The sequence below is a fragment of the Anomaloglossus baeobatrachus genome, chromosome 8 (genome assembly GCF_048569485.1).
Source record: "Anomaloglossus baeobatrachus isolate aAnoBae1 chromosome 8, aAnoBae1.hap1, whole genome shotgun sequence".
NCBI classification, from domain to species: Eukaryota; Metazoa; Chordata; class Amphibia; order Anura; family Aromobatidae; genus Anomaloglossus; species Anomaloglossus baeobatrachus.
In genome coordinates, this window is record NC_134360.1 from 33856863 (window position 1) to 33883822 (window position 26960).

The 26960-nt window shown below is 43.2% G+C and overlaps 1 protein-coding gene across 2 annotated transcripts in view; it reads right to left on the reverse strand.

Annotated features, from left to right (window-relative positions):
* Positions 1-344: 344 nt before the first annotated feature.
* Positions 345-26960, reverse strand: part of LOC142249648 (mitogen-activated protein kinase 12-like) — a 149276-nt gene continuing 122660 nt past the window's right edge. For both annotated transcript variants that reach the window (XM_075321427.1, XM_075321428.1), the window contains exons 3-12: positions 25550-25608; positions 23740-23851; positions 5584-5613; positions 4145-4192; positions 3832-3946; positions 3670-3741; positions 2766-2845; positions 2196-2274; positions 1704-1877; positions 345-1579 (exon numbers count right to left, since the gene is read on the reverse strand). In XM_075321427.1, coding sequence (XP_075177542.1) covers positions 1518-1579; positions 1704-1877; positions 2196-2274; positions 2766-2845; positions 3670-3741; positions 3832-3946; positions 4145-4192; positions 5584-5613; positions 23740-23851; positions 25550-25608 — 831 coding nt within the window. In that variant the 3' untranslated portion in view covers positions 345-1517. The remainder of the gene's footprint in view (positions 1580-1703; positions 1878-2195; positions 2275-2765; positions 2846-3669; positions 3742-3831; positions 3947-4144; positions 4193-5583; positions 5614-23739; positions 23852-25549; positions 25609-26960) is intronic.

A 26960-nucleotide genomic window follows, 5' to 3' on the forward strand; every position in this document is an offset into this window, starting at 1 on the left:
TGTCAGGTATTGCGCCATTCTGAGGGAAGTTTTCAGAATTCACATACAAATGAATGACCTCTCTGCTCCGGACGTTTCCAAATTAGAGGGAGGGTCCCACATTGGGCATTTACGGCAAATCCTGGCGATATGCCATAAAAGTTCTAGATGACACAATCCCTTTTAACCCTAGAACGTGCAACCATAGAAATCTACCATAGAAAATAAGTAACCTAGCAGGCCTGCGAGGCCCCAGGTATGCATTCTAGGGTTAAAGCACATATAACCTAAAGCCAGTGCTATACTGGCACTATCAGGCTGACTCTATACAATAGTGGTCAGCTCGGATGTATAGGCTTTGAAACATAAGCAAGTAACGTTTGTAAAATGAGCAGCTTTTTGAGTGACAGCAGCAGCCATTCAGCTGATAACTGGGGAGGGTATTCATAGTTATCCCCTTCCCCTGTTATTTATGCTAATTCTATTATAGTAAAACGATTCTAAGTGACTAGAAGGACCTGTGCTGATGTCATACCCATGTGACCAGAAGGGGGCAGGGCCTCAGCCAACAGAAAAATAATGTTGCTTCCTGATATCAGCTATGTTGTTTGAAGCCCCGCCCCTTCTGGTCACATGGGTATGACATCAGCACAGGTTCTTCTAGTCACTTATATATGCTAATCCTATTATAGAATTGTTTTACTAACGGGGAGGATGACAGGCGGGGGGGACGAGAATCACTATGAATACCCACCCCAGCTATCGGCAGCTGCTGCCACTCAAAAAGCTGCTCATTTTATAAACTTTACTTGCTTGTGTTGCAAAACCCATACATCCGAGCTGACCACTACAGGTGTGTATAGAATCAGCCTGATAGTGCCTGTATAGCACTGGCTTTAGGTTATATAGGAAAATCCTGGTGATTGGTGCGCTTTAAAGGGGTACTTCTAACCTCTAAAGTCATGGGATGTGCTGTGAATTTATGATCCATGGGGCCTTATCCAGAGAATAAAGGGGTCACATCCGCTCCATTGTTTGTTGCACAGGACCACCCACTGTGCAGAGGAACCTCAACTGGCTTTGTTGACTAGAAGAGTGTCCTGCTGCATCTCCCTGCACAGTGGGTGGTCAGGCTCTCCTGTGCAGGAAAAAAGTATAAGAAACCTTGCACTGGATCTGGGAGGAATAGATCAGACCCCCCCCCCCCCCCCTCCGCCCCTTCGGATTATTAAATGATGGCACACACATCCCATTACTTTTTAAAGGGGTAGTCAAAGGAGCAGAGTTGCAATTCCTGACATCGCCTGTAAACAAAGGGGGGTGCTGTTTCCAGAATCTTTTCTAAAGACATATGTACAAATATGAAATTTTGGAACAAGGATGGGGTGGGGGGGTCATACTAAGGGACGGCTCTGGAAAAGTGCACAGTCCTTCCAGTGCTGATCCTGAAAATAAGGGGACTAAAGCCTCAGATCTCTCTGCAATGAGGGAGCTCTGGTGTCTTGAGGTGCCAGGAGATTTGCCGTGCCGCCATATGGTCATGTAGACTGTTGCTTCGGCTTCTTGGGTTCAAACGTCATTACTTCCATGTGACTTAAACCTGTGTAAAAGAAAAAATGTCACCGTCAGGTCTACATGTCTGACAGCAAGCAGAGGTCTTGCAAATGGCAAATAATGGAAACATAATGTATATAAGAAAAGAAAAACTGTTTTTAAAATTTTACTTTTCCATTCTGAAATTGGAAGGTCCAGATTTTCAAAGGAGTCATCGTATTTTTCGCCCGGTGGGTCAGGGTCGGAGTCGTGGTATTCCTCTAAGTAAGGATGTGCCAGGCATTCTGCTGCAGATAATCTCCTCTCCGGGTCCAAATCCAACATCTTGTCTAGAAGATCAATTTCTGAGGAGACATGAAAGGTACAAGTCACTCTAAAAGTATTCCTAATTTACCTATGTGAAGCCTAAAGCAGGGGCGGGGCATGAAACAAATTCAAATTGCTCCACTTATGTTATGCCCCGCCCCCTCGGAACCTTCACAAAGCAGAACACAATGTATCAACTGTTCGGAGTGTTCCAGAGATGCTGACGATCAGCAGATGTGCAGCATTATATCATGAAGAACCCCCGCAGCCGGTAGTTCTCCCATTGGCTGACAACAGTTAACAATAGATTGTATTTAACATCCAAACAAATGGAGAAAATATATAGATTACCGTACCTAGTGGGCTCATTGTCGGGAAGAGCTCTTTAAAATTCCTTTTCTGTTTCTCGGGGAGCATTTTTAAGTAATCTTGAGCCTGCGGATGGAATCAAGTTAGGAAATTATTGGTTCATTCTCATGGATCTGTTTTTTGGGGTGGCAAACAGGGCAGGTGCCTAGAGGCCACAACGCACAGTCCCCAAACAGGCAACCTGAGAGTGGCACATCTAAATCTGAACTGACCTGGACCAAAATATTAAAATTAACCCCTACACTGCCCTAAACCACTAATCACTTTACCCTTAAATTTGGGTGGAGTTATGGAAACAGCCAAGCTATTCTATAACTCCCATTCACTTCTATGGCAGCTACAGAAACCCCATAGCACAGTCTGTTTGGCTAAGTCCATAGTATCGGCCACCTCTACATAGAGACAGATCATCCTTTACTACTTCTTTAGACACTGATTTGCAGCTTTATTTTAGGCTTGAAGAGCACAGTACGGTATTATTGTAGTATTTGTTATCTGGATATGCTAAGGATGGCGGCATTGTTTCTGGAATTATAAAAGAGAACCTGCGGACTTACGTGTTTACTTTCCATCTTGTTGATCAGAGAAGGTTTGGGGCTTCCTATTACTTCAATAATTTTGTTCAGCTCATCAAAATCTGTGGTTACAATTTTTAAGGTTCTCTGCAGTCTGAGGCTCGACGTACCTGTCACTATTCAGATATACTGTAGAGATACACCTGAGGATGGCAAGTGTATCTTGCTGAAACGCGTTGTGTTAATACAAGAGCTTTATGGTATTAATAATAAAGCCAAATTTCTTAAAAGATCAAAGACCAAAGATCTATTATTAGCGCTCACAAAGACCGGAAGCTTTTTTCTACTATCCAGATATAGAAATTGTACTTAAAACTTGCAGCTTTCACACTATGCGTGATGGGTAACACCACTCATATGTAAAACACATGATCCACAATGTCACAGCTCACCTCCTCCTGCATAGTGACTGATAATCTATACTACATAATACAGGATCCACCATGTCACAGCTCACTTCCTCCTCCTGTATAATGACTGGTAACGCACCTATATACAGTAGATGACACACTATCCACCATTCACAAAAGGTGATATCACAGCTCACTTCTTCCTCCTCCTGTACAATGATTGATAACACCTCTATATACAGTAGATAACACGGTATCCACCATTCACAATAGATAATGTCACAGCTCACCTCCCCTCCTGTACAACAATTGATAATACCTCTATATACAATAGATAACACAGGATCCACCATTCACAATATGTGATATCACAGCTCACCTCTTCCTGTGCAATGGTTGATAACACCTCTATATACAGTAGATAACACAGGAGCCACCATTGACAATAGGAAATGTCACAGCTCACCTCCTCCCCCTCCTTGCACAATGACTTTTGCTCAAAAATATTTATATGAAATTGTGTATGTAAAGGATACAGTCTCCTCCAGGGAATAAGACGCGTCCTGTGATCATTTCCGCCAAGATGCATCCAACAGACCAAATATCCACTAGAAAGAAAGCAATCCTGTGTCAGCGTGTTTTTAGGGAGCATGTTACCGGCATATTATTGCCATAATGCTCGGATTCCTGGGAGTCACCTGTTTGGTTGTAATGCATCCAGTTGAGGATCACCTCTGGAGCCCTGTACCAGCGAGTCACCACGTATCCGGTCATCTCTGGTTCTGTCTGTCGGGCCAGTCCAAAATCCAAAATCTGAAGTTATGATAAAAGAAATCTTAGAAAATGTAATTTATTGCTCAAAAAAACTGGTTCTCTACATGGTCTGATATTCTCAGTAATGATCTGGCAGAATTTCACCCCACATTAACAAGAGAAATGGTGAAACCAATATTTCCAGGAAGAGTAACAGAGGAATGACACAATTTCAAGAAAATAAAGGGTTCCATTTACCTTGATCTCGTAATTTTCATCCACTCCTAGGTTGCTCGGCTTTAAATCCTGTAATAGAGCAAAAGTGACCAGAATTTATTTTTTTTTAATGATTTTACGCACTTGGTGATTTCAATTTTTTTTGCCCTGGTGGTTTTCGCGCCAAATTCATCAACATGTCACTAATTAATTGTGCCCAAAATCAAATATGCTTTTTTTTCCTGTTTTGTGCCCTTTAAGACTTAAAAGTCAGCTAAAATGTTGCATGTTGGTGTTCAACTGCCTAAAAAAAGAAATATAGTCTAAATAGCCAAGTGGGCGTGGTCCTTAAATAAGGCTTTCAACTAGAATTGTGAACCACACCCACTCGGCTAACAAGACTACATTTATATACAGGGAAGAGGAGGTTTATAGCCATGTGGGTGTGGTCCTTAAATCAGACTTTCAACTAGAATTGTGAACCACACCCACTCGGTTAACTAGACTACATTATATACATGGAAGAGGAGATTAATAGCCATGTGGGTGTGGTCCTTAAAATAAGACTTTCAACTAGAATTGTGAACCACACCCACTCGGTTAACTAGACTACATTTATATACAGGGAAGAGGAGGTTTATAGCCATGTGGGTGTGGTCCTTAAAATAAGACTTTCAACTAGAATTGTGAACCACACCCACTCGGTTAACTAGACTACATTATATACAGGGAAGAGGAGGTTAATAGCCATGTGGGTGTGGTCCTTAAAATAAGACTTTCAACTAGAATTGTGAACCACACCCACTTGGCTAACAAGACTACATTTATATACAGGGAAGAGGAGGTTAATAGCCATGTGGGTGTGGTCCTTAAAATAAGACTTTCAACTAGACTTGTGAACCACACCCACTTGGCTAACAAGACTACATTTATATACAGGGAAGAGGAGGTTTATAGCCATGTGGGTGTGGTCCTTAAATCAGACTTTCAACTAGAATTGTGAACCACACCCACTCGGTTAACTAGACTACATTATATACAGGGAAGAGGAGGTTAATAGCCATGTGGGTGTGGTCCTTAAAATAAGACTTTCAACTAGAATTGTGAACCACACCCATTTGGCTAACAAGACTACATTTATATACAGGGAAGAGGAGGTTAATAGCCATGTGGGTGTGGTCCTTAAAATAAGACTTTCAACTAGACTTGTGAACCACACCCACTTGGCTAACAAGACAACATATTATATACAGGGAAGAGGAGCAGGAACAAAAGAAAAAGAACGCCCGATTCATAAGAACAGCGGCATTTACACCACATTACATATTTGTGGCAAGTGACAGGTCATTTTAAAAATCACATTCAGCCTTTAAAGATATGGATCCTTTCAGCATCAAGGGGGATCTTTTATGTTGTTTTTTTGGACTGTATCCTTATATGAGTGTCAGGTTGGTGTCGATTGTACATAAATGCGCACTTACCCTGTGAACGATCCCAGCCGAATGAATGTACTGGAGAAGAGAGAAGGAAAAATTGCTTGTGTTAATGTTATATAATCACTGATTAATCAGTAATCGTAGCAGGAGTTGTTCAGGATGGGAAACAGCGCCACTCTTGTGCAATGGCTGTGTCCGGTACTGCAGTAGTCGCATGAATGTTGATCTATTTTAATATCAGACATGTAATATCAGACACGACCCATGGGTAGGAGCAGAAAAGTCCTTTAAATTTTATGACTACAATGTCCAGTACACTTTTAAAGTTAGGGGAGACTTTAGCGCCATTTTTTTTCTTTTAGGGGGGAGATGGGGAGACCCAGGAACTTCAGATTACTACAACAATGAGCCATAAGACCAACTAGTGGAATGAATATAAAGTCCTCTCCAAAAGTGTTTGCACCCTTGCAATTGTTCCAGAAAATGAAGTACGTATCCCCTGCAATTACTCATTTTTTGTTATGCACATATTTCCTTTGTGTGTATTGGAACAACATTAAAAAACAGCGACATAAGGCGAATTGGACATCATTTCACACAAATCTCTAAAAACAGTCCGGAAAAAATTGTTGCCACCTTTCCAAAATTGGCGGTAAATAACTTTGTTTCCAGCATGTGATGCTCATTCAATGCAGCTGTGACAAGTAACAGGTGTGGGCAATATGAAAATCACACCTGAAACCAAATAAAAAGGGGAGAAGATGACTCTGTCTTTGCATTGTGAGTCTGTGTGCCACACTAAGCATGGAGAACAGAAAGAGGAGAGAACTGTCTGAGGACGAGAAAAACAAAATTGTTGAAAAATACCAACAATCTCAAGGTTACAAATTCATCTCCTGAGATCTTGATGTTCCTTTGTCCACAGTGTGTAATATAATCAAGAAGTTTACAACCCATGGCACTGTAGCTAATCTCCCTGGACGTGGATGGTATTTTCTTGGATGATTTTAAAGAAATTACAAATAAAGGTGAATTTTGTTATAAAGGAAAAAAAAAATCTGGAAGCTGGATCATTTCTTCTTGTTTCACTTGTACCTGATGCTGAAGCAGCAGCGGGATCCTTTGCTGAGAGAAAAATTGATGAAAGGTTGCATCACAGTACAGTCCAGATGAAGGATAAGCTCCAATCAAGTTCCAAAGAAATTCCAGCTGTTCTGCAGGATCAGGGGGCATCAGTGTCAGTGCGAACTATCCGTCCACATCTGAATGAAATGAAACGCTATGGAGGAGACCCAGGAGGACCCCACTGCTGACAGAATCATAAAAAAGCAAAAGTTTACATAAGTAATCAAAATCCTTCTGGGAAGTGTCTTGTGGACAGATGAGACCAAGATAGAGCTTTTTGGTAAAGCGCATCAGTCTACTGTTTACTGAAAACGGAATGAGGCTTACAAAGAGAAGAACACAGCACCTACAGTCACACATGGTGGAGGTCAGAGATGTTTTGGTTGTTTTGCTGCCTCTGGCTCTGGGGGTCCTGACTGTGTGCGCGACATCATGAAATCTGAAGATTACCAAAGCATTCTAGGTGGCAATGTAGTGCCCAGTGTCAGAAAACTGGGTATAGTCCTAGGTCATGGGTCTTCCAGCAGGATAATGACCCCAAACACTTCAAGAAGCCCCAGAAATGCATGGAAACAAAGCGCTGGAGAGATCTGAAGTGGCAGCAATGAGTCCGGATCCAAATCCCATTGACACATGTGGAGAGATTGTAAAATTGCTGCTGGGAGAAGAGAAGACGCCTTCAAATATGAGAGACCTGGAGCAGATTATAAGTCCGAGATTCCAGGTGAGAGAAGTAAGAAGCTTGTGGACGGGTATAGGAAGTGATTGATTGAAGATATTTATTCCATAGGGTAAAGGGCGCAACCAAATATTAAGTTGAGAGAGACAACAATTTTGTCCAACCCACTTATGAAGTTTTGTGTGAAATCACGTTCAACTCGCTTTTTTCCCCTTAGTTTTTTGTGTTGATCCAATACACACAAAGGAAAATAAATTTAAAAAAAAAATAATATATATATATATATATACTAGTTGTACTATCCAGCTTCGCCCGGGTTAATAACTGCTGTTAACAAAATAGAATGTATTAATATTCCCGGGATAGAATGTATAAATAGAATGTATTAATATTCCCGGGATAGAATGTATAAATAGAATGTATTAACACCCGGGATAGAATGGATAAATAGAATGTATTAACAAAAATGTATTCTGCACACAAAAAAACACAAAACAAATAGATAGAAATGTAATTAGAATGTCTGTCTCCCCCTCTGTATATATCTATCTGTTTCTCTCTCTATCTCTTTGTCTGTCTGTCTCTGACTGTCTCTGTCTCTTTCTTTGTCTGTCTCAATCTCTTTCCCTGTCTGTCTAAGTATCTATCTCTGTCACTTTCCCTGTCTGTCTCTTTCCCTCTCTTTCCCTGTCTGTCTCTTTCCCTCTCTTTCCCTGTCTCTTTCCCTCTGTTGCTTTCCGTGTGTCTGTCTCTTTGTCTCATTACTTGTCTTTGTCTGTCTCTTACCCTGTCTGTCTCTTTCCCTGTCTATCTCTGTCTCTTTGTCTGTGTCTGTCTCTTTACCTGTCTGTGTCTGTCTCTTAACCTGTCTCTCTCTTTTCCTCTCTTTCCCTGTCAGTCTGTCTCTTTGTCTGTGTCTGTCTCTTTGTGTCTGTCTCTTACCCTGTCTATGTCTGCCTCTTTCCCTGTCTGTGTCTGTCTCTTTCCCTGGCTGCATTGTGACACGCCAACATTCCATTTAAGGGCGTGGCTGCGCACTCTTCTGAAGTTCTGGCTGCATTGTGGCTCCCAGCTCCATTCGCTTTAATGGAGACAGGTTTTTTGGTGAATAACTGTAAAGCGCAGGGTTAAAATCTCCCCCCAAAACATAGCCTATGACGCTCTCGGGGTCTAGAAGTGTGCAAAATTTTGAGCTGTAGCTGCGACGGTGCAAATGCCAATCCCGGACATACACACACACACACACACACACACACACATTCAGCTTTATATATTAGATATATATATATATATATATATATATATATATATATATATATATATATATATATATATATATATATATATATTAGTAATTACAAAACTATTCCGGGAGTCTGGAATAATTTCAAGGGTGCCAACACTTATAGCCATGACTGTATATCATCTTCGTATGTTATTTCCAATTTCCATCAGATACTAGCGCATTCCGACATTCCCATCTGATACGACCCATTTATTAAGAGGGAGGTAGCTGTAGACATGTACGAACAGGACAGATATTTCCCCGTCCGTTTACTCCCTCAAAATAATAAATCTTTGCAAGGAATGTGCTTTCTACAGTGAAAACAGGTTCAGGAAATCATTACACACGGCTACTGGATAAAATGCTTCTTACAGGGGCGTATACAGGAGAGACCCCCTCCAGACCCGCTATTATGGTGCCACATTTTGCCACCCAGGACAGATGGGTCTGGCATTTGTCAGCCATGCTTCCATTGCTATCAGTAAAGTTCCTTTTTGAAGAGTGTTTTTTTGCATAAGTTCTAATACCCAATAGGAAAACCAGGTGGAACCAACCAAGACCCTTTTGAAAGTTTCTGCACCCATTGAAAGTTTGGCTCCTATATAGACTTGACCAAATGCAATGGAAGCCTGCAGATGATGGGTCTTGTTTGGTGATGACCTCAATGGATGGATGTCTCTCCATCACCGGTCACAACCTAAGAGGAGGTGGCATGGATGTGCATGGTATGGTGGTCATTGTGCGTTACATATATGATCTCCATGAAGGTCAATCACTTCTCGCTATCAACCATTCAACGCTTGATGTTTGCGGTAGGAGACAACCAAAACCAAGTATGTGTGCAAAGAACCTAATCTGACCACAAATTACTTCATTTTTGACTTGATGCAATATACAAGGTGTTTCTTTCCGGGAGTTTGGAAGAGTCTCCGGAATAGAAGGATTTCCAAGGTTGACCAGTTTTCACCTTGGAAGGCATCTGTTTGCCTGCAGTGAGTTGTCGCAGGTCATCGTCTGGTTGGGGAGATCCACCAAAATTCTCATGTCTTTGGGGGCTGCTCATTTTGGGTAGGTTGTTGCACCGGAAAACACAAGGTTTATTTCTCCCTATAGAAATAAATATGCATGCTCGGTCAATGCATACATTTATGTTTACGGTGGAGTCAGGAAGGATAGATTTTGGCCAAATGAATGCGTATGTCTAAAATTTAACGGAAGAGTTGTTCACCATCTGGAAAATTTAGGGCATATACACAGAATCCCATTACTGAGGCACCACATCAGACTCAAGAACCGTGACTTCAATGAAGAGATTACTGCGCATGCGCCACTTCCTCTTTTTTTATGGGAGTTCCAAAAATTGCAAAGCAAGCGTGCTCAGCAAATGAATGGAGACAGCCGCTCATGCAAGGCCACCTCTCCATTCCCAAAAACATGCCACGTGTTCTCATTCTTGCGCAGTGGACGAAGAGAGTCGCGCATGCACATGCCCAACAATGCTTGACCAGGTCTCGTTCGGAACTATCCCATGGATCTGTCATGGGGGAGTACAGATAGTACAGGGGCTACTAGGCTGATCCTAAGTCTGGGGACCCTGTGCTGTTCCTCATCCTGACTGTAAACTAGATGGTAGTCAGGGTAGAGGGACAGCACAGGGTCCTCAGACTTGGGGTCTGCCCAGTAGCCCCTGTTTTATCTGTACTGCCGTCTAGTCTTTCTCCCTTCTCGGTCACACTCAGTGTGACATATCCCCTCTTTCTCCCTAACCGGTCATGCTCTGCCATGACACCCATGGATCTGTCACGGTGGACAGACAACCCTGTGGTGTCCGGCTGCAGAAGGTCACTGCATTTAGCTGCACAAACTGCTCTTTAATATTCCATCTTTTCTTCTATCGTGTGAATAGAAGAGTTTTCGTGTCTTCTGTGTTAGGATTTACTCATTCCCCTTTAGGACCCTGCGGAGATCTATTCCTTTCAGGTGCTAATCATTATCCCTCACCCTCTGTGTCTTTATTTACCTGCATTTCCCCTTGGTATGTTGCTGGTGATAGAGTTAAGTTTCTATACAGTCCTGATTGCAAGCAGTCGGCTTGTAAATGTGACAAACTACCACTAGGTGTCTCCAAAAGCATTTAGTGACGGGGATGTACAACAAACCGGAGGTCAGGAGCCAGGAGGTTACGTATGGAACACAAGGATGAAGCAAAGCTGAGGTCAGAGCACAAGCCAGAGGTCAGAAGCCAGGAAGTCAACTAAGGTACACTGGGGAAAAGCAGAGCCAAGGTTGGGGTATAAGCCGGCTGTCAGGAGCCGGGGAACAACGTCAAATTAAGGGACATGGGAGCAGAGCGAAAACAAAAGGTCTGGGGTAGGAGGACAAGATGAAAGCACAAATGGGAGCCAGAGCACTTACTGCAGACAGAAACTACGACTGGCGGCGTTCCGGGTGAGGTTGCTCCCTAATGAAGCCGAGCAATCACCCGGAACGAGGCGCCTGGAAAGAGGCTCCTCCCAACACCCAACACCAGCACAGGAACAGAGGACAGGAAACCACCCGTCCACCAGCGCAAAATACAAAGCAGAGCACCGGCTATACTGGAGAGCAGAGCACCACGGATCAGAACCATGACAGTAATCATCTAAACAAACGTTGTGTGTTGATGTTCCTCTCCCTAAGTCATTGTGGAGGTTAGTTGTTTGCTTTTCCCTGTTTCTTTTCTCTGTGTGTTCTTTAGGATCTAGTGGGGTTGACTAGCACTCATACCACCCATTCATTACCTAGGGCCTAGTTCAGGGTCAGGTATCCTGCTCGGTGCATAGGTTCGCGGAACATATCTAGTGGAGACATGGGCCAGCGGGAGGTTTTATCAGGTGTCACCATCTCCCCTTCCCCTAGACACTGGGTTTCCCTCTTTCCTTGTCTCCCTTTTCGCCATTTGCTCAGTATTTCCCCATATATGATCTGTCGTAAATGTCACAACAGGGAATAACTCTTTAAAAAAGTTTTCTAATCTTATGGCTTATCCAAAGGAACGATGAGAAGAGCCTGACGGGTCAGGGTCCTAGAGGGGGACCAAACAACTATAGACTTCAGAAGGAGATGAGCGTCCATCTCTCCACTGTACGCCTCCTAGTGACCAACACATATTAGACTTTACGACTATTTTCGTGATTGGGCTACAACTGTCTAAGCTGAGAAAAGCTTAAAGTCGTCCAAGAAAACCACTGGGTTGAAAAAAAATAAAACCGCCTTGGTAATCAGATTTTGGACGGTGATGGATAATAGACTCCCGATGTGACCCAGCGGCAGCATCATTCCTCTTAGGTACGAGTCCTCCGGTGGCAGTCGCTTTCTTTTATCATTACGGAGCTGATTGTGATTGATTTTTACCCGTCCTGCTTTTGAGATACATAAATAAATTTTCTGGACGGGAACAAATCGATGTGGGGCGGCCATAAGTCTTCTCGGGATCGGATTGTGCGTCGTAAAATGAGCGGAGCCTCCTGCAGAAAATGTGACTTCTTCATAGACGAAGCTCCGGATTCTTACATTTAGTAGTATGTCTTTAAGGATCTAAAATTTAAAGGGCGTGTGCCACCATTTTTAAAGAACCATGAATGTTGGCCCATCTATTGTAGGGGGAAACTACTGTACTTTCCATTATATATTTTGGGGTTTCCTGCATATAAGGGAGCTAGGAAACCTCCGAAAAGTCTGTTTACATTAACTGAAAAGTGTCTTCCTCTTCTGGTCACATGACATCTTACTCGACATTTGATTGGCTCTAAAGCGACACATGACCTGTAGAGTGGGACTCTTCTCTGCTTAGGAGATTTAGCAGTTTTCATTGAAGGATTTAGAGGCTACTTTCTCCCCATGGAGCGGTTTACAAAATGAAGAAAAGTTTAACCCCCAAATTCACAAGAGGACTGGCAACCCCCCTATGTTTATTTTATTTCGAAGATGTCACTTTAATTCGCCCCGCCATGTAATGAAACATTAATGTAAACTGCTGGGTCCAATGGTCGGCCTGTGTGAGGGCCCGAGAACCGGACTGAATGACAACTGCAATGCAGTTTACCTTAGTGGATAAAAAGGAGATAAGCGGCATCCACATATAAATGGAGCCGCTTATCTATTAAGAAATAATTAGCTTGGGTTGCAATCCACCTGGCTAAATCTTCAGATAAGAGTACTACTGAGGGACCAGCTCAGTGCAAAAATACATTATGGAATATTGGCTTAAAGGGGTTGTCCACTTTTGAGGACAATTTTTCTAAATCCGTGTATTTTTGGCTAAAAATCATTTTTCAATCGAATTCTATTAAAAATGTTGCACCGTTTGTTTTCTACAGCTTCTGGGGTGCACTGTTTATTGATGGTTTGCAGAATTAGTTAACTGAGAATCCATCCGTGAGCTCATTCTAAAGTGTTTGTAAGCTTTTATGGTTTGGGGGTTTTTTTCTGAGCTGCTCTCAGTCATGTTATGACCACAGACCACATAAAGGGTGAACGTGTCGGGAAACGACAAAGCTGTAAAAGCCAAACAGTACCAAATTTTGAAATAATACCAAATTGCAAAAATGATTTACATGCATCTAAGTAAAAAAAATAAACCTAATTCATGTTGCTCCCGGTACAGAAAGGAGATAAGTGTCGTCCAAGCATCAATTACGCCATTTATTTCCTTTTGAGGCCCAGACTGCCTGCTATATGTATTATAGGTTTGGTTGCACCCATCCCAAATTTGATACAATGTTCCTCATTTTAATTATTTTGTCATGAGTTACGGCTTGATGTGATCTTGGGGGGATCTGGGATCAAAAGGTAACAGCGTATTGTTGATCGCATATCCTCTTTAGTGCCCGCTCGTTGTTTACCCTGAGTTGGAGAGTATTTAATTCCATCTGGTATTGAAGGGGTTAAGGTACATTTCTATCCTGCAGTGATCTAACAAATATTTGTAGCCTCAGCTGCAGCCGCTCTCTTCTGCTACAAATAACCGCTCCTCACTCCTCCCTATGTCAGGTAAAGCTCATACCTATGCTGTAGAAGGAGCCGGCTATAGCTCCTACCTGTGCTGTCCATGTGGAAGGAGCTCATCTCTGCATAGCTGTAGAGTTGTATCTGTTGCAGCTGCAAGGTTCCTGCTGAACAAGCCTAGGAGTGCTTTTTGTAGTGTCTTTCTCCACCTGTTTGTCTTACCTTCCATCTTATTGGAGTGGCAAGACTGGCCTTCACTACTCAGGGTGAGTGTCACGATTGTCAGACAGTCATGTGGTTTCTGGCCATCGAAGGTCAAAGCTTCAGGATGTGCAGAATGCTCCCTGACTTTCCATTGTTCCTGCTGTCAGTATTCATTGGTATAGGTAGCTTTCCTGCTGGATTCATCTTTCCCCCTTTTGGACAAGAGGCACTTGACTTCCACCCAGCTGTTGATTATCAGTATTCTCTTGGTGCTTAAATACCCCTTCCTTCCTTGGACTGGTGCTGGTGATATTATTCAGTTCATTCAAGCCCTGGTGGCAAGCAGGTGGCTTGTACTCCTCTGTGGTATCATTGCTGTAAATGTCAACCTGTGTCCTCTGTGGATAACTAGTTCCTGCATTTTCCACCTGTGTGTCCTCTTTGTGTCTTCTATAGCGTTTAGTGGGGTTGACGAAGAACTCATCCTATCCGTTCCCTATTTAGAGCTAAGCACTAAGGATACCTAGGGTCCAGTATCCGGATTCGTGCACAGGTACAGAACCTATCTAGGGTGGTGAGGCACCCCAGGGACCAGCAGTAGGGTCAGGTATCCAGCTTGGCGCATAGGTGCGGAACCTACCTAGGGTGGTGAGGGACCCCAGGGACCAGCAAAAGGGTCAAGTATCCAGCTCAGCGCATAGGTGCGGAACCTATCTAGGGTGGTGAGGAACCCCAGGGACCAGCAGTAGGGTCAGGTATCCTGCACGGCGCATAGGTGTGGACCCTATCTAGGGTGGTGGGGGACTACAGGGACCAGCAGTAGGGTCAGGTATCCTGCCCGGCGCATAGGTGTGGAACCTATCTAGGGTGGTGAGGGACCCCAGGGACCAGCAGTAGGGTCAGGTATTCTGCCCGGCGCATAGGTTTGGAACCTGTCTAGGGTGGTGAGGGACCCCAGGGACCAGCAGCAGGGTCAGGTGTTCAGCTTGGCCATAGATGTGGAACCTATCTAGGGTGGTGAGGGACCTCAGGGACCAGCAGTAGGTTTGGTCAGGAATCACCATCTCCCATTTCCCTAGACACAGGGTTTCCCTTTCCTTCGGCTGTTCGCTTGGTAATTCACCGTACCTTGTGTGACAGTGAGTTCAGGGCCAACAAGGGCCTAGGCATATGATGGCACACGGGGGCAGGACCCATCCATGGATGTTTTGGAGTATAGGGATCAGCCACAGGTGAGTGTTAGGAGGTGACCCCCATTCCCCTCTCACTAGCGCCAGGGTCTTCCATTATTGCTCCCCTGCTGTTCCCTCTGTGTTGCGCCTTGCGCCAGAAGTCCTCTCGTACCGGGCGGGACACCTGCAGTCACACCGTGACCTCTTTTAATTCAATATAAAGGGTTAATACTTCAGTATTTCTTCATCATTAACCAAGTCTTTTGTTCTCTCTTTTTTTCATACCCTTATATTTTTAGCAAAGACCCCTGGTAGAGAGAAGAGTAGGACATGTTGGAATGTATTTCCTAAGAGATAAGCGGCGTCATTGATGCATCGGCGCCGCTTATCTCCCAAAAAATAATTCATGCATGTTAAATCTTGCGCCATTAACCCTTTATATAGGAGCAAATATACACCCGATATTCCAAATTTAGCACATTGTGTCACCCGAGTCCTTATCTTAGACGCGTTATCTCTAAGTTACAGAGTAAATATTTTAATTGCGTCTGCGACGAATTTATTTTTTGCCAGTGAGAGGAGTATGACTAATTTCTAGAGTCTCGGAGCACGTACCCAGACCCTGCGATAACTATATTTATTTGTCTACAGCCGTCGATAAGATTCAATGGGAGATACGAGATGTTTCTAGAGCCAGGGTGACGGGTTGCTGGGAAATTTCGCTCGACCAGTGGATTTTCATTTCACTCCCCTTGTCCCAGGGTATTTGCAAAACTTGTCCTCCAATCTCCCCTGACAATATCTGGGTTGTTTCTTTCCCACAAGAAAACCCCCCGGCTGTAATGAATCCTTAATAACAGCTGCATAACCAAACCTAAGTCGATTTCTGAGAGACGTCCAGCCGAGCGCGCCCCGTAATGATAAAAACTTTGCATTACCAGTAACTGATGCAGCGCAATTCAGTAATAAAACAAATTCTCTGTCTCCGAAGTGGAACATCAGCCACTAAAGTACATATCGAGTAGTAGTCAACTATAAAAAAATTCACCAAAGCAGGGACTCGACACATAAAAAAACCCCTCTCCATATAGAAACCTCTCCAACAAAGATCCGACAGTTACTACATAGATATGGTACCAAAACCAAGTCTACTGCACTGATATGGTGACAGAAATGAGCTTACTTTATAGAGATAGTAACAGTCACGTCTGTTACATATATATTGTACCAAAACCAAGCTTACTGATTGATATGTTAATATACTCAAGCTTACTACATAGATACAGTCCAAGAACCAACTGCTAGATTTGGTAATATATTCAATATTATTACAGATGTTACCAGAAGCAAACTAACTGCCTAGTTATGACACCAGGACCAAGCTAACTCCATAGATATTGTGACAAAAACCAAGCTTTCTGAAAAATATGGTAATCTATCCAAGCTCAGTACATAGATATGGTACCAGAAGCAAGTGTACTGTACTGATATGGCAACAGAACTGAGCTTATTATATTGAAATAGAAACGGTTACAAGTCTATTACATAGGTATGGTACAAGAACTAACCTTACTGTTAGATAAGGTAATATATACACAGTTACTACATAAATGCAGTACCAGAAGCAAGCTAACTTTATAGATATGACATCAGCAACCAAAGTACAAATCTAGTAATAGTGAACCATGAAAAAATCACCGAAGAGGGGACTCGACACATTTAAAAATAACTCCATATAGAAAACCTCTCCATCAAATACCTGACACTCACTACATAGATATGGTACCAAAACCAAGACTACTGCACTGATATGGTGACAGAACTGAGCTTTAGTTATAGAGATAGTAACAGATTCAATGTGCTACATATATATTGGACCAGAACCAAGCTTACTGATTGATATGTTAATATACTCAAGCTTACTACATAGATACAGTACCAGAACCAACTGCTAGATTTGGTAATATATTCAATATTATTACAGATGTTACTAGAAGCAAACTAACTGCCTAGTTATGACACCAGGACCAAGCTAACATCATAGATATTGTGACAAAACCAAGCTTTCTGAAAAATATAGTAATCTATCCAAGCTCAGTACATAGATATGGTACCAGAAGCAAGTGTACTGTACTGATATGGCAACAGAACTGAGCTTATTATATTGAAATAGAAACGGTTACAAGTCTATTACATAGGTATGGTACCAGAACTAAGCTTACTGATAGATAAGGTAATATATACACAGTTACTACATAAATGCAGTACCAGAAGCAAGCTAACTGCATAGTTATGTCATCAGCCACCAAAGTACAAATCTAGTAATAGTGAACCATAAAAAATTCACCAAAGAGGGGACTCGCTAACATAAAAAAAAAATCCATATAGAAATATCTCCAGCAAGAATCCAACAATGACTACATAGATATGGTACCAGAACCAAGTCTACTGTGCTGATTTGTTGACAGAACTGAGCTTACTTTATAGAGATAGTAACACATTCAAGTATGCTACATATATTGTACCAGAACCAAGCTTACTGATAGATATGTTAATATATTCAAGATTACTACATAGATACAGTACCAGAACCATGCTTGCTGATAGATATATTAATATATTAAAGCTCACTATATAGATACAGTACCAGAACCAAGTTTACTGCTACATATGGTAATATAGCCAAGATTATTGCAGAGATGCAGTACCAGAAGCAAACCACGTGCATAGATATGGTTCCAGAAGCAAACTAACTCCATAAATATTGTGACAGAACCATGGTTCTTGGTAAATATGGTAATCTATCTAAGATCAGTACGTAGATATGGTACCAGAAGCAAGTCTAATGCACTTACATGGCAACAGAACTGAGCTTGTTATTGTTATATTGAAACAGTAACTGTTACAAGTCTACTACATAGATATGGTACCAGAACCAAGCTTACTGATAGATATGGTAATATATACATAGTTACTATATAAATGCAGTACCAAAAGCAATCTAAGCAAGTATAATGCACTTACATGGCAACAGAACTGAGCTTGTTATTGTTATATTGAAACAGTAACTGTTACAAGTCTACTACACAGATATCATACCAGAACCAAGCTTACTGATAGATATGTTAATATATACATAGCTACTATCTAAATGCAGCACTAAAAGCAATCTAACTGTATAGATATGGCATCAGGACACCGCTTACTGCATAGATGTGATGGTGGAACTAAGCTTTTACATAGATTTTGAGGCAGATACTAGCTTACTGCATAGATCTGGTACCATAACTAACCTTACTTCATAGATCTGGTGACAAATCCGAGCCTACTACATAGTTATGGTACCAAAGCCAAGCTTACTAAATAAACACTGTACCAGAACCTAACTTAGTAAATGTAGTGACAAATCCTCGCTTACTACATAGATATTGTAACAAAACCAAGCTTACTAAATAAACACTGTACCAGATCCAAGTTACTATATAGATACAGTACGAGGACCAAATATACTACATAGATATGCTACCGAGACTGAACATACTTAGTATGTGTTTAATTATGTGCTACTGTGTAAGGTCATATTTTGTTTGTACATGTCCTCATTGAATTGTACAGTGCTGCCAAGTATTTTGGTGCCCTAGAAATAAAAAATATTTTTATTATTGCTACATAGCTACAGTACCAGATCCAAGCTTAATCCATAGATATGGGAAAAGAATCAAACTTACTATTTAGTTACAGAACCAAACTTATTACATTGATATCAGTCAGACCCAAGCTTATTACATAAATTCAGTAACAGAACAAATCTTGCTACACAGATACAGAAACCAGTCCTGCTAGACCAATACAGGAACAGAACCATGCTTTCTACATAGCTAGAGAAACAGAATGAGTCCTACTACATAAATACAGGAACAGAACCAAGCTTATTACATAAATAGGGGAACAGACCTGAGCTTGCTACATAGATATAGTAACAGAACCAAACTTTCTACATAGATACAGGACCAGAACCAAGTATCATACATATATAGTACCAGAACAAAGGTTACTACATAGATAATATACACAGAATCAAGCTTACTACATAGATGTGGAGATAGAATCAAGTTAGTGATTTGAAACGTGTTGATGCTGCGGAATTATCTTAACATAGAGAGGTAACAGACAAAAAAGAAAATACATTCAGCTCCTCCACATATGTACCGTACTGCACAATTAATAAAGCCAGGCATTTGTATCTAGACAAACAATAACATTTTTGAAAATGAAAAATAAAGACTGTTTTGGCCAAATTACTCAATCCCCTCCCCTACATCACTTCCCATATACAGTCATTGACCCCATATACCACGGACTGAAGGTCATTAATCAATACCGAGGGAGGTGGATGACCGCTCAGTACATGAACTCAGTGGACATAGTAATTCTTCATGTTCACTGTGCTAAGGGAGTACAGTATTTGATGGTGACACTTGGGATGCTCTTACATACACGCAGACATATATAGTGCATACATACAGTACAGACCAAAAGTTTGGACACACCTTCTCATCTCTAGAACAACTGTTAAGAGGAGACTTTGTGCAGCAGCCTTCCTGGTAAAATAGCTGCTAGGAAACCACTGCTAAGGACAGGCAACAAGCAGAAGAGACTTGTTTGGGCTAAAGAACACAAGGAATGGACATTAGACCAGTGGAAATCTGTGCTTTGGTCTGATGAGTCCAAATTTGAGATTTTTGGATCTAACCACCGTGTCTTTGTAGAAAAGGTGAATGGATGAACTCTACATGGCTGGTTCCCACCGTGAAGCATGGAGGAGGAGGTGTGATGGTGTGGGGGGGCTTTACTGGTGACACTGTTGGGGATTTATTCAAAATTGAAGGCATACAGAACCAGCATGGCTACCACAGCATCTTGCAGCGGCGTGCTATTCCATCCGGTTTGCATTTAGTTGGACCATAATTTATTTTTCAACAGGACAATGACCCCAAACACACCTCCAGGCTGTGTACGGGCTATTTGACTAAGAAGGAGAGTGATGGGATGCTACGCCAGATGACCTGGCCTCCACAGTCACCAGACCTGAACCCAATCGAGATGGTTTGGGGTGAGCTGGTTTGGGGTGAGCTGGACCGCAGAGTGAAGGCAAAAGGGCCAACAAGTGCTAAGCATCTCTGGGAACTCCTTCAAGACTGTTGGAAGACCATTTCCGGTGACTATCTCTTGAAGCTCATCAAGAGAATGCCAAGAGTGTGCAAAGCAGTAATCAAAGCAAAAGGTGGCTACTTTGAAGAACCTAGAATATAAGACATATTTTCAGTTGTTTCACACTTTTTTAAGTATTTCATTCCACATGTGTTAATTCATAGTTTTGATGCCTTCAATGTGAATCTATAATTTTTAGAGTCAGGAAAATAAAGAAAACTCTTTGAATGAGGAGGTGTGTCCAGACTTTTGGTCTGTACTGTAAATTTTATATATAGTGCTGTGTAAACGTTTTAGGCAGGTGTGGAAAAAATGGTCACTGCCCTTTGTCTTCATCAGTTCTTTTAGGTACACTAGAACATACACAGGAATTTTGTAGGATTATAGTCCAGTGTATTAGTGGCCAATTATACCAAACAGATGACAATGATCATCATTTTGATATTTATGGTGAAACACCTACATTAACTGAAACAGAAACAGCTGTGTAGGAGTCTTAAAAGTGGGTGAGGAACAAACAAACTCTGCAATGAAGGTGAGGTTGTGGAAGACAGTTCCATGTGACAGATCATACACCGCAACAAGAGTGAGCACAGCAACAAGACACAAGGTAGTTATACTGCATCAGTAAGGTGTCTCCCAGGCAAAGATTTAAAAGAAGACTGGGGTATTATTATTTGCCGTTCAAGCTTTTATGAAGATGAACCAAGAAATGGGCAATGTGAGGACTGTAGAAACAGAGGTTGGCCAAGGAAAGTCAGTGCAGCAGATGCAACAGACGCTTACTTCTCTTCAAAATTGGAAGATGTCCAGCAGTGCCATTGTGTCGCCCTGGGCAAGCCAGGGGGCACAGGTCACACACCAACACACCCTACATCCCAGGTAGGCACATCTAAGCTGAACCAAAAATCCTTGTTGCCTTCCTCCAGAGGCTGATGATTCACACCAGGGGGTGGGCCAGGCGGTTGGCTCCGCCCACCAAGGAGATCACAGCTCTGGAGGCGGGAGAAACCAGGCAGTTAGAGCCCGGGAAGAGATTAGCCCAGGCAGGGCAAGAGTGAAGTCTAGCTGAGGGCTAGCAAGGAGTAAACAACTAAGTGGAAGTGAAGGAAAGAGAAGTAGAAAAGGAGGAAAGCAAGAGTGGTGAGAGAGAGAGAAAAGCCTGAAGTAGTCCAGCTGTGTGCAGGACAGGTCAGCAAGGTCAGCAACGGCGGTGACTGTCTGGAGGGGGACCGTTTGGAAGTTCCTGGAAGGACCCCGTAGGCTGTGTGCCCGGTGGTCTGGAGCAGTGTTCCGAAGGACAGTCAGCACCAGGGCAGGGGCCTCTCGGACCCCGGCAAGGCTTGGAGTCGCCGTAAATTGCCGAATCCGTCAGTGAAGGGGACGTAGATCCCCCAACAACCAAGACCCGAGTGAAGGCAACAGCCCAACCTGTACAACAGAGACACCGCCACTGCCAGGGCACCAGTTTCTGAGGGCCAGCGCCTGCGGGCAAAGAGTAGAGCTCCTCCGGCCCAGCTTGAAGCCGGGGAGCGGGTTACCGGTAGGGACCCATCGCAACCAACAAGTACACAAGGTGCAAGGAAGAGGGACATCACCGTCACCTACTGGGAGAGCAATTGCAGCCGTCCGTGGGACCGTCTTACCAGCCGTTTGGTTTACCGTACAAACTGTGTCAACGTCTCAGGCTGAGTGAGTACCACAGTGCCGCAAGGCACAGCGCTGCCCCCGCGTCCCTGCGCCCACCAGGCCCTGCACCTCCCAAACCGTCACCGGGCCCCGGGATCACCGACCACTACCCACGGAGGGGCAACACAACACCTGGCTGCTCCGCATCACCATCCCCGGGACCCCCGTACTGAGCAGCGGTGGTGAAATCACCACAACCGTGGGTGGCGTCACGGACTATAAACAATCCCCACACCCAACCAATCCCTTTCACTCACGGGCGAGGAGTGCTGCTCGAGAAACCCCCGGGATCCGGCCTACAGCTCGAGCCACCACTGAGCAGCGGCCGCCGGACCCGAGCAGAAGGGGTGAGCGTAGTGTGCTGACACCCTCCTCCCCGCCCGCGACACCATCAATTCAGAACTGGCAGCAAAAAGTGGGAACATCTGCTCCCATCTACTGCGCGGAGAAGTGGTCTTCATGGAAACTTGACAGCCAAAAAGTCCTTAAAATTCCACATGGAAACAAGGCCAGGTCATTCAACTAAGCACGAAACCATAAACACTACGGAGTAGAAAAATAGCAGGTGCTCTAGATTGAGGAGCCAGAATGAGGAATATCTGAACAGTGGAGTACAGTGGAGGATCCTGCAAGTTTGGGGCTGCATTTCAACAAATAGAGTTTAGGATTTGGTCAGGATTAATGGTGTCTTCAATGTTGTGAAATACAGGCAGATACTTACCCATCATGTGATATATCCGGGAGGTGTCTGATTGGCTCCAAATGTATTCTGCAGCTGGACAACGGCCCCAAACATCCAGCCAATGTTATTAAGAAAGAAGAGTCCTGAAGGTGATGATCCAGCCCACACAGAGGCCTGATCCAGCCCCTACAGTAGCCTGATCCGACCCCTGAAGAGCTTGATCTGGCCCCCACAGAACCTGATCTGGCCCTTAGAGAGCCTGGTCTGGCCCCCACAGAGCCCTGATCCAACCCCACAGAGCTCTGATTCAGTCCTCGCAGAACCTGATCCGGCACCCTCAGATCCCTGATCCGGCCCTCTCAAAGCCCTGAACTGGCCTCTACAGAGCCTGATCCGGCCCTCTCAGATCCCTGATCCGGCCCTCTCAGATCCCTGATCCGGCTTTCTCAGAGCCTTGATCCGGCCCTCACGGAGCCTTGATCCAGCCCCGATAGAGCCCTGATTAAGTCTCCGAAGACCCAATTCGGTCCCCACAGACTCCTGATGCGGCTCCCACAGAGCCCTGCTCTGGCCCTCGCAGAGTCTTGCTCTGCCATCACAGAGCCCTGATCCATCCCCCACAGAGCACGAATCTGTTCCCCACAGAACCCTGATCCGGCCCCCGCAGAGCCTGTCTGTCTGGGATCAAGAGACCGAAGGATTCGAACAAGCTTATTACACACAAGATATTTGGAACAACCTCCTGCCGAGTTCCTTTAAAATCTGTGTGTAAGTGACTGAGCGGAACTTATGGAGGTAAAGAGCGGTGACCGAATATTGATGGGATTCAGATCTCTCTTTTCATCATCATCACTTTGCATTTTGGTAATTGATAAATTCCGTTAGCCTTGTTCCCCTGGACAGCTGCCCACAATACAGTTTGCTATTTAGGCCCCAAAAATCTGTATGGGCCACCGAACTGGGGGGAGGGGAAACATACTAATTCATCCAGCTCACCCCTGCAACAATATATTGGAACAACCAAGCATAACTACTTTACAGTATGCAAACTAACGCTAAGATGGCTACCTCCAGTAGGGGGCACTAGAGAGACCACTATCTTCTTTTTGGAGGAGAGCTAATTTGCATACTATTTTTCCCACCATGCATTGCTATGGTCTCCACTCACCTGGAGGCCTCGGAGGATCTGATACAGAAGGTAGACCACCATGCTTTGGTTCAGTTTCTGCATCTTCATTACCCGTGACAGATCCAAAGGAACGAATGGCATAACCACATAACTAAATTAAAGAACATCATGTTAAATGCAACATATCAAGTTTTAGAATTTACGTAATACCCCCCTTGTACCTAGAAGAGTCTATCAAACCTTTCCTGATAAGATTTACCACCCTCTGAAGAACCAATTTAGTTCTCTGGATATTAGTTTAGGCTTGAAATTTTTACTGTGTAACAACATATTTTTAGGTGTCACGGGTGACAGACAGTCATGTGGTTTCTGGCAATAGAATGTCACAGCGTTTGTTTGCACAAAATACTCCTTGACTTTCTATTGTTCCTGCTGTCAATATTCATTGTTATAAGTAGCTTTACTGCTGGATTTACATCTCTCCCCCTTTTGGACCCAGCAGGAGCTCCCCTTTTCCCTAGCTGCTGATCATCAGTGTTTTCTTGGTGTTTAAATACCCCTTACTTCCCGGGACTGGTGCTAGTGAAATTATTTAGTTAATTCAAGCCTTGGTTGCAAGCAGGTGGCTTGTACTCCTCTGTGGTATCGTTGATGAAAACTCTGCTGAACGTCTACCTGTGTCATCTAATGATAAGTAGTTCATGCATTTTCCCCCTGTGTGTCCTACTTGTGTCATCTATAGTGTTTAGTGGGGTTGTTGGAGAGCTCATCCCATCTGCTCCCTATTTAAGTTCCAGCACTAGGGAAACCTAGGGTCAGGTATCCAGCTCAGCGCATAGGTGCAGAACCTATCTGGGGTGGTGAGGGACCTCAGGGACCAGCGGTAGGTTTGGTCAGGGGGTCACCATCTTCCCCTTCCCTAGACACATGGTTTCCCTTCCCTTTACAATTCACTTGGTACTTCCCCATACCTAGCATTACATTAGATCAATCTGCAATTTTTTTATTTATTTTTTATACAGAGCTCCAAATTATGATGCTAGCACTACGAGCAGCATGAATAGAAGGGTAGTCACACAAGCCGTGATAATAATCCAGGAGGTAACGTATAAGATTCAGGGAGCAGACAGAGATGTGGTCAGGAAGAGGTCCGAGGTCAGAGGCCGGGAGGTAACCTATAAGGTTCAGGGAGCAGACAGAGATGTGGTCAGGAAGAGGTGCAAGGTCAGAAGCAGGGAGATAATGTATACAGTTCAGGGAGGATACAGAGATGGGTCAGAAAGAGGTCCAAGGTCAGAAGCCAAGATCAGAACACTGACACCAGACAGGAGCCAAGAGCACACGGAGCATACAGGAAGTACGACTGGCGAAGTTCAGACAGAGCAAGCCCAGTAAAGAAACAGAGCAATCACCAGGAACGAGGCGCATCTGTGAAGGCACCTCCCAAAACCAGCGTGAACCCTACTGCTGAAAGACAACCTGTCAGCAAGTGCACAAGACACATAGCAGAGCATTTTCAAATGCAAAATGCCCCGCACAGCAGAACCATGACAAAAGCATTCCAAATGCAAAATGCTCCGCACAGCAGAACCATGACACAAATCTCTTGCATGGACATAGAGTTAAATATTAAAATTCTGGTTATCTGCAGCCGCCACTAGGGAGAGATTGTGTTGTATGCAGTAAGCTGATGAGCTCCCTCTAGTGGTGGCTGCGAACAAGAAGAATTTTATCATTTTTTTTAATATATATTTAGGGGTTTAAATAAAAAAAATATATTATGACCACAAAATTGGAAAATTAGACTCTGCAGTCTAATAATCTGATTACTTTTGTGTTCTCCACTTACAAAGTCTGGAATGATTCCATCGACTCGTCAGGACTGAAGACATTGAGAAGGGATATAACCTGTAAGCAGAAAGAGGTTTTATGAAATAAATGAACTGAGTCTGGTAATGCAAATCAATCAACACCTAAACTCTATCTCTTCTAGATTTTTTTTTTTTAGAGTGATCTGTTGTTCTCTGTTATCAACCATTTCAGTTAGACTGATTAAAAAGATTATATCAAAACGAATCTATCTAATGTTATTAAAAAGTGCAGGGCCTGATGATGTGCAATGCTCTGCCGGCCCATTAGACTGTCCCTTTAGGAAGTTGGAACATTAAAAAAAAAACCAAAAAAACATTTTGGCCAATTTTCCAATATATAATTTATTTCTCCGCTGATAGTGATGGCGCGATCACTTTATAAACATTCGGCAGCGCTAATGGTAATGGAATGCATATGTAATAACATCACCGCTCAGATATGGACGGGGGATAATGACCAAAGGAGAAAGAACTGCTAAAATTTTAATTGGCTGCAATCACAAGCCCTGAATGTTAGGAATGTATGGGAACCTAAAGAGAACCTATCGCTTCCTCCATTATAAGAAGAAAGAGCCTTTCAGACAATTAAGAAACTTTGTAATGTGACTTATAAGGTTCTTCGAGGTGAGGTTCAGTCCCTTTTTTCTACAAAGGAAAAATCTTGTATAAGATGTGGTTAAGTTAGTGCCGTGACCCATTTATTCATAGGATTGATTGGGGTCCTCACCTTGATGTCATATCCTAGTGATAAACCATCACTTTATGAGACAGGAATAATCATTGAAATGGAAAAATTCTGCTTCCCTATAGCCACCACTAGAGGGAGCTCATTGCATAAGTAATTCAATAATTCAATGTATATGGTGTATGCAGTAAGCTCCTAAGCTCCCCCTAGTGGTGGCTGCAGGGATGCAGAATTTTTCCATTTGAAGGATTATTCCCGTTTCATAGTAATATATAAAGCTGAGTGTATGTATGTGTATGTATGTATGACAGCTAAAGCAATCCGCACCGTCGCATTTAGAATCACAAAATTTTGCACAGACGCCTCATGTAACTCAGGGAACGTCATAGACTATGTTTTGACAAGAAAATGTAACCCCGCGCTTTACAGTTACTCTCCAAAAAAACTGCCTCCATTAAACTGAATGGAGATGCAAGCTACAGGCTAGTCATAAGAGCTATGATTGGTTGCTATAGGAACAAAGGACATTCATAGTATAAGAAGCTTATGTGTGAGGTAATATGATGTCAGTGGAGAGACAGACACAGACAGAGAAAGAGACACACAGGGAAAGACACAGAGACAAACAGAGACAGATAGGAAAAAAAAGCCAGCCAGACAGAACGAGACAGACAGAAAGACACACAGGAAAAGAGACAGAGGCA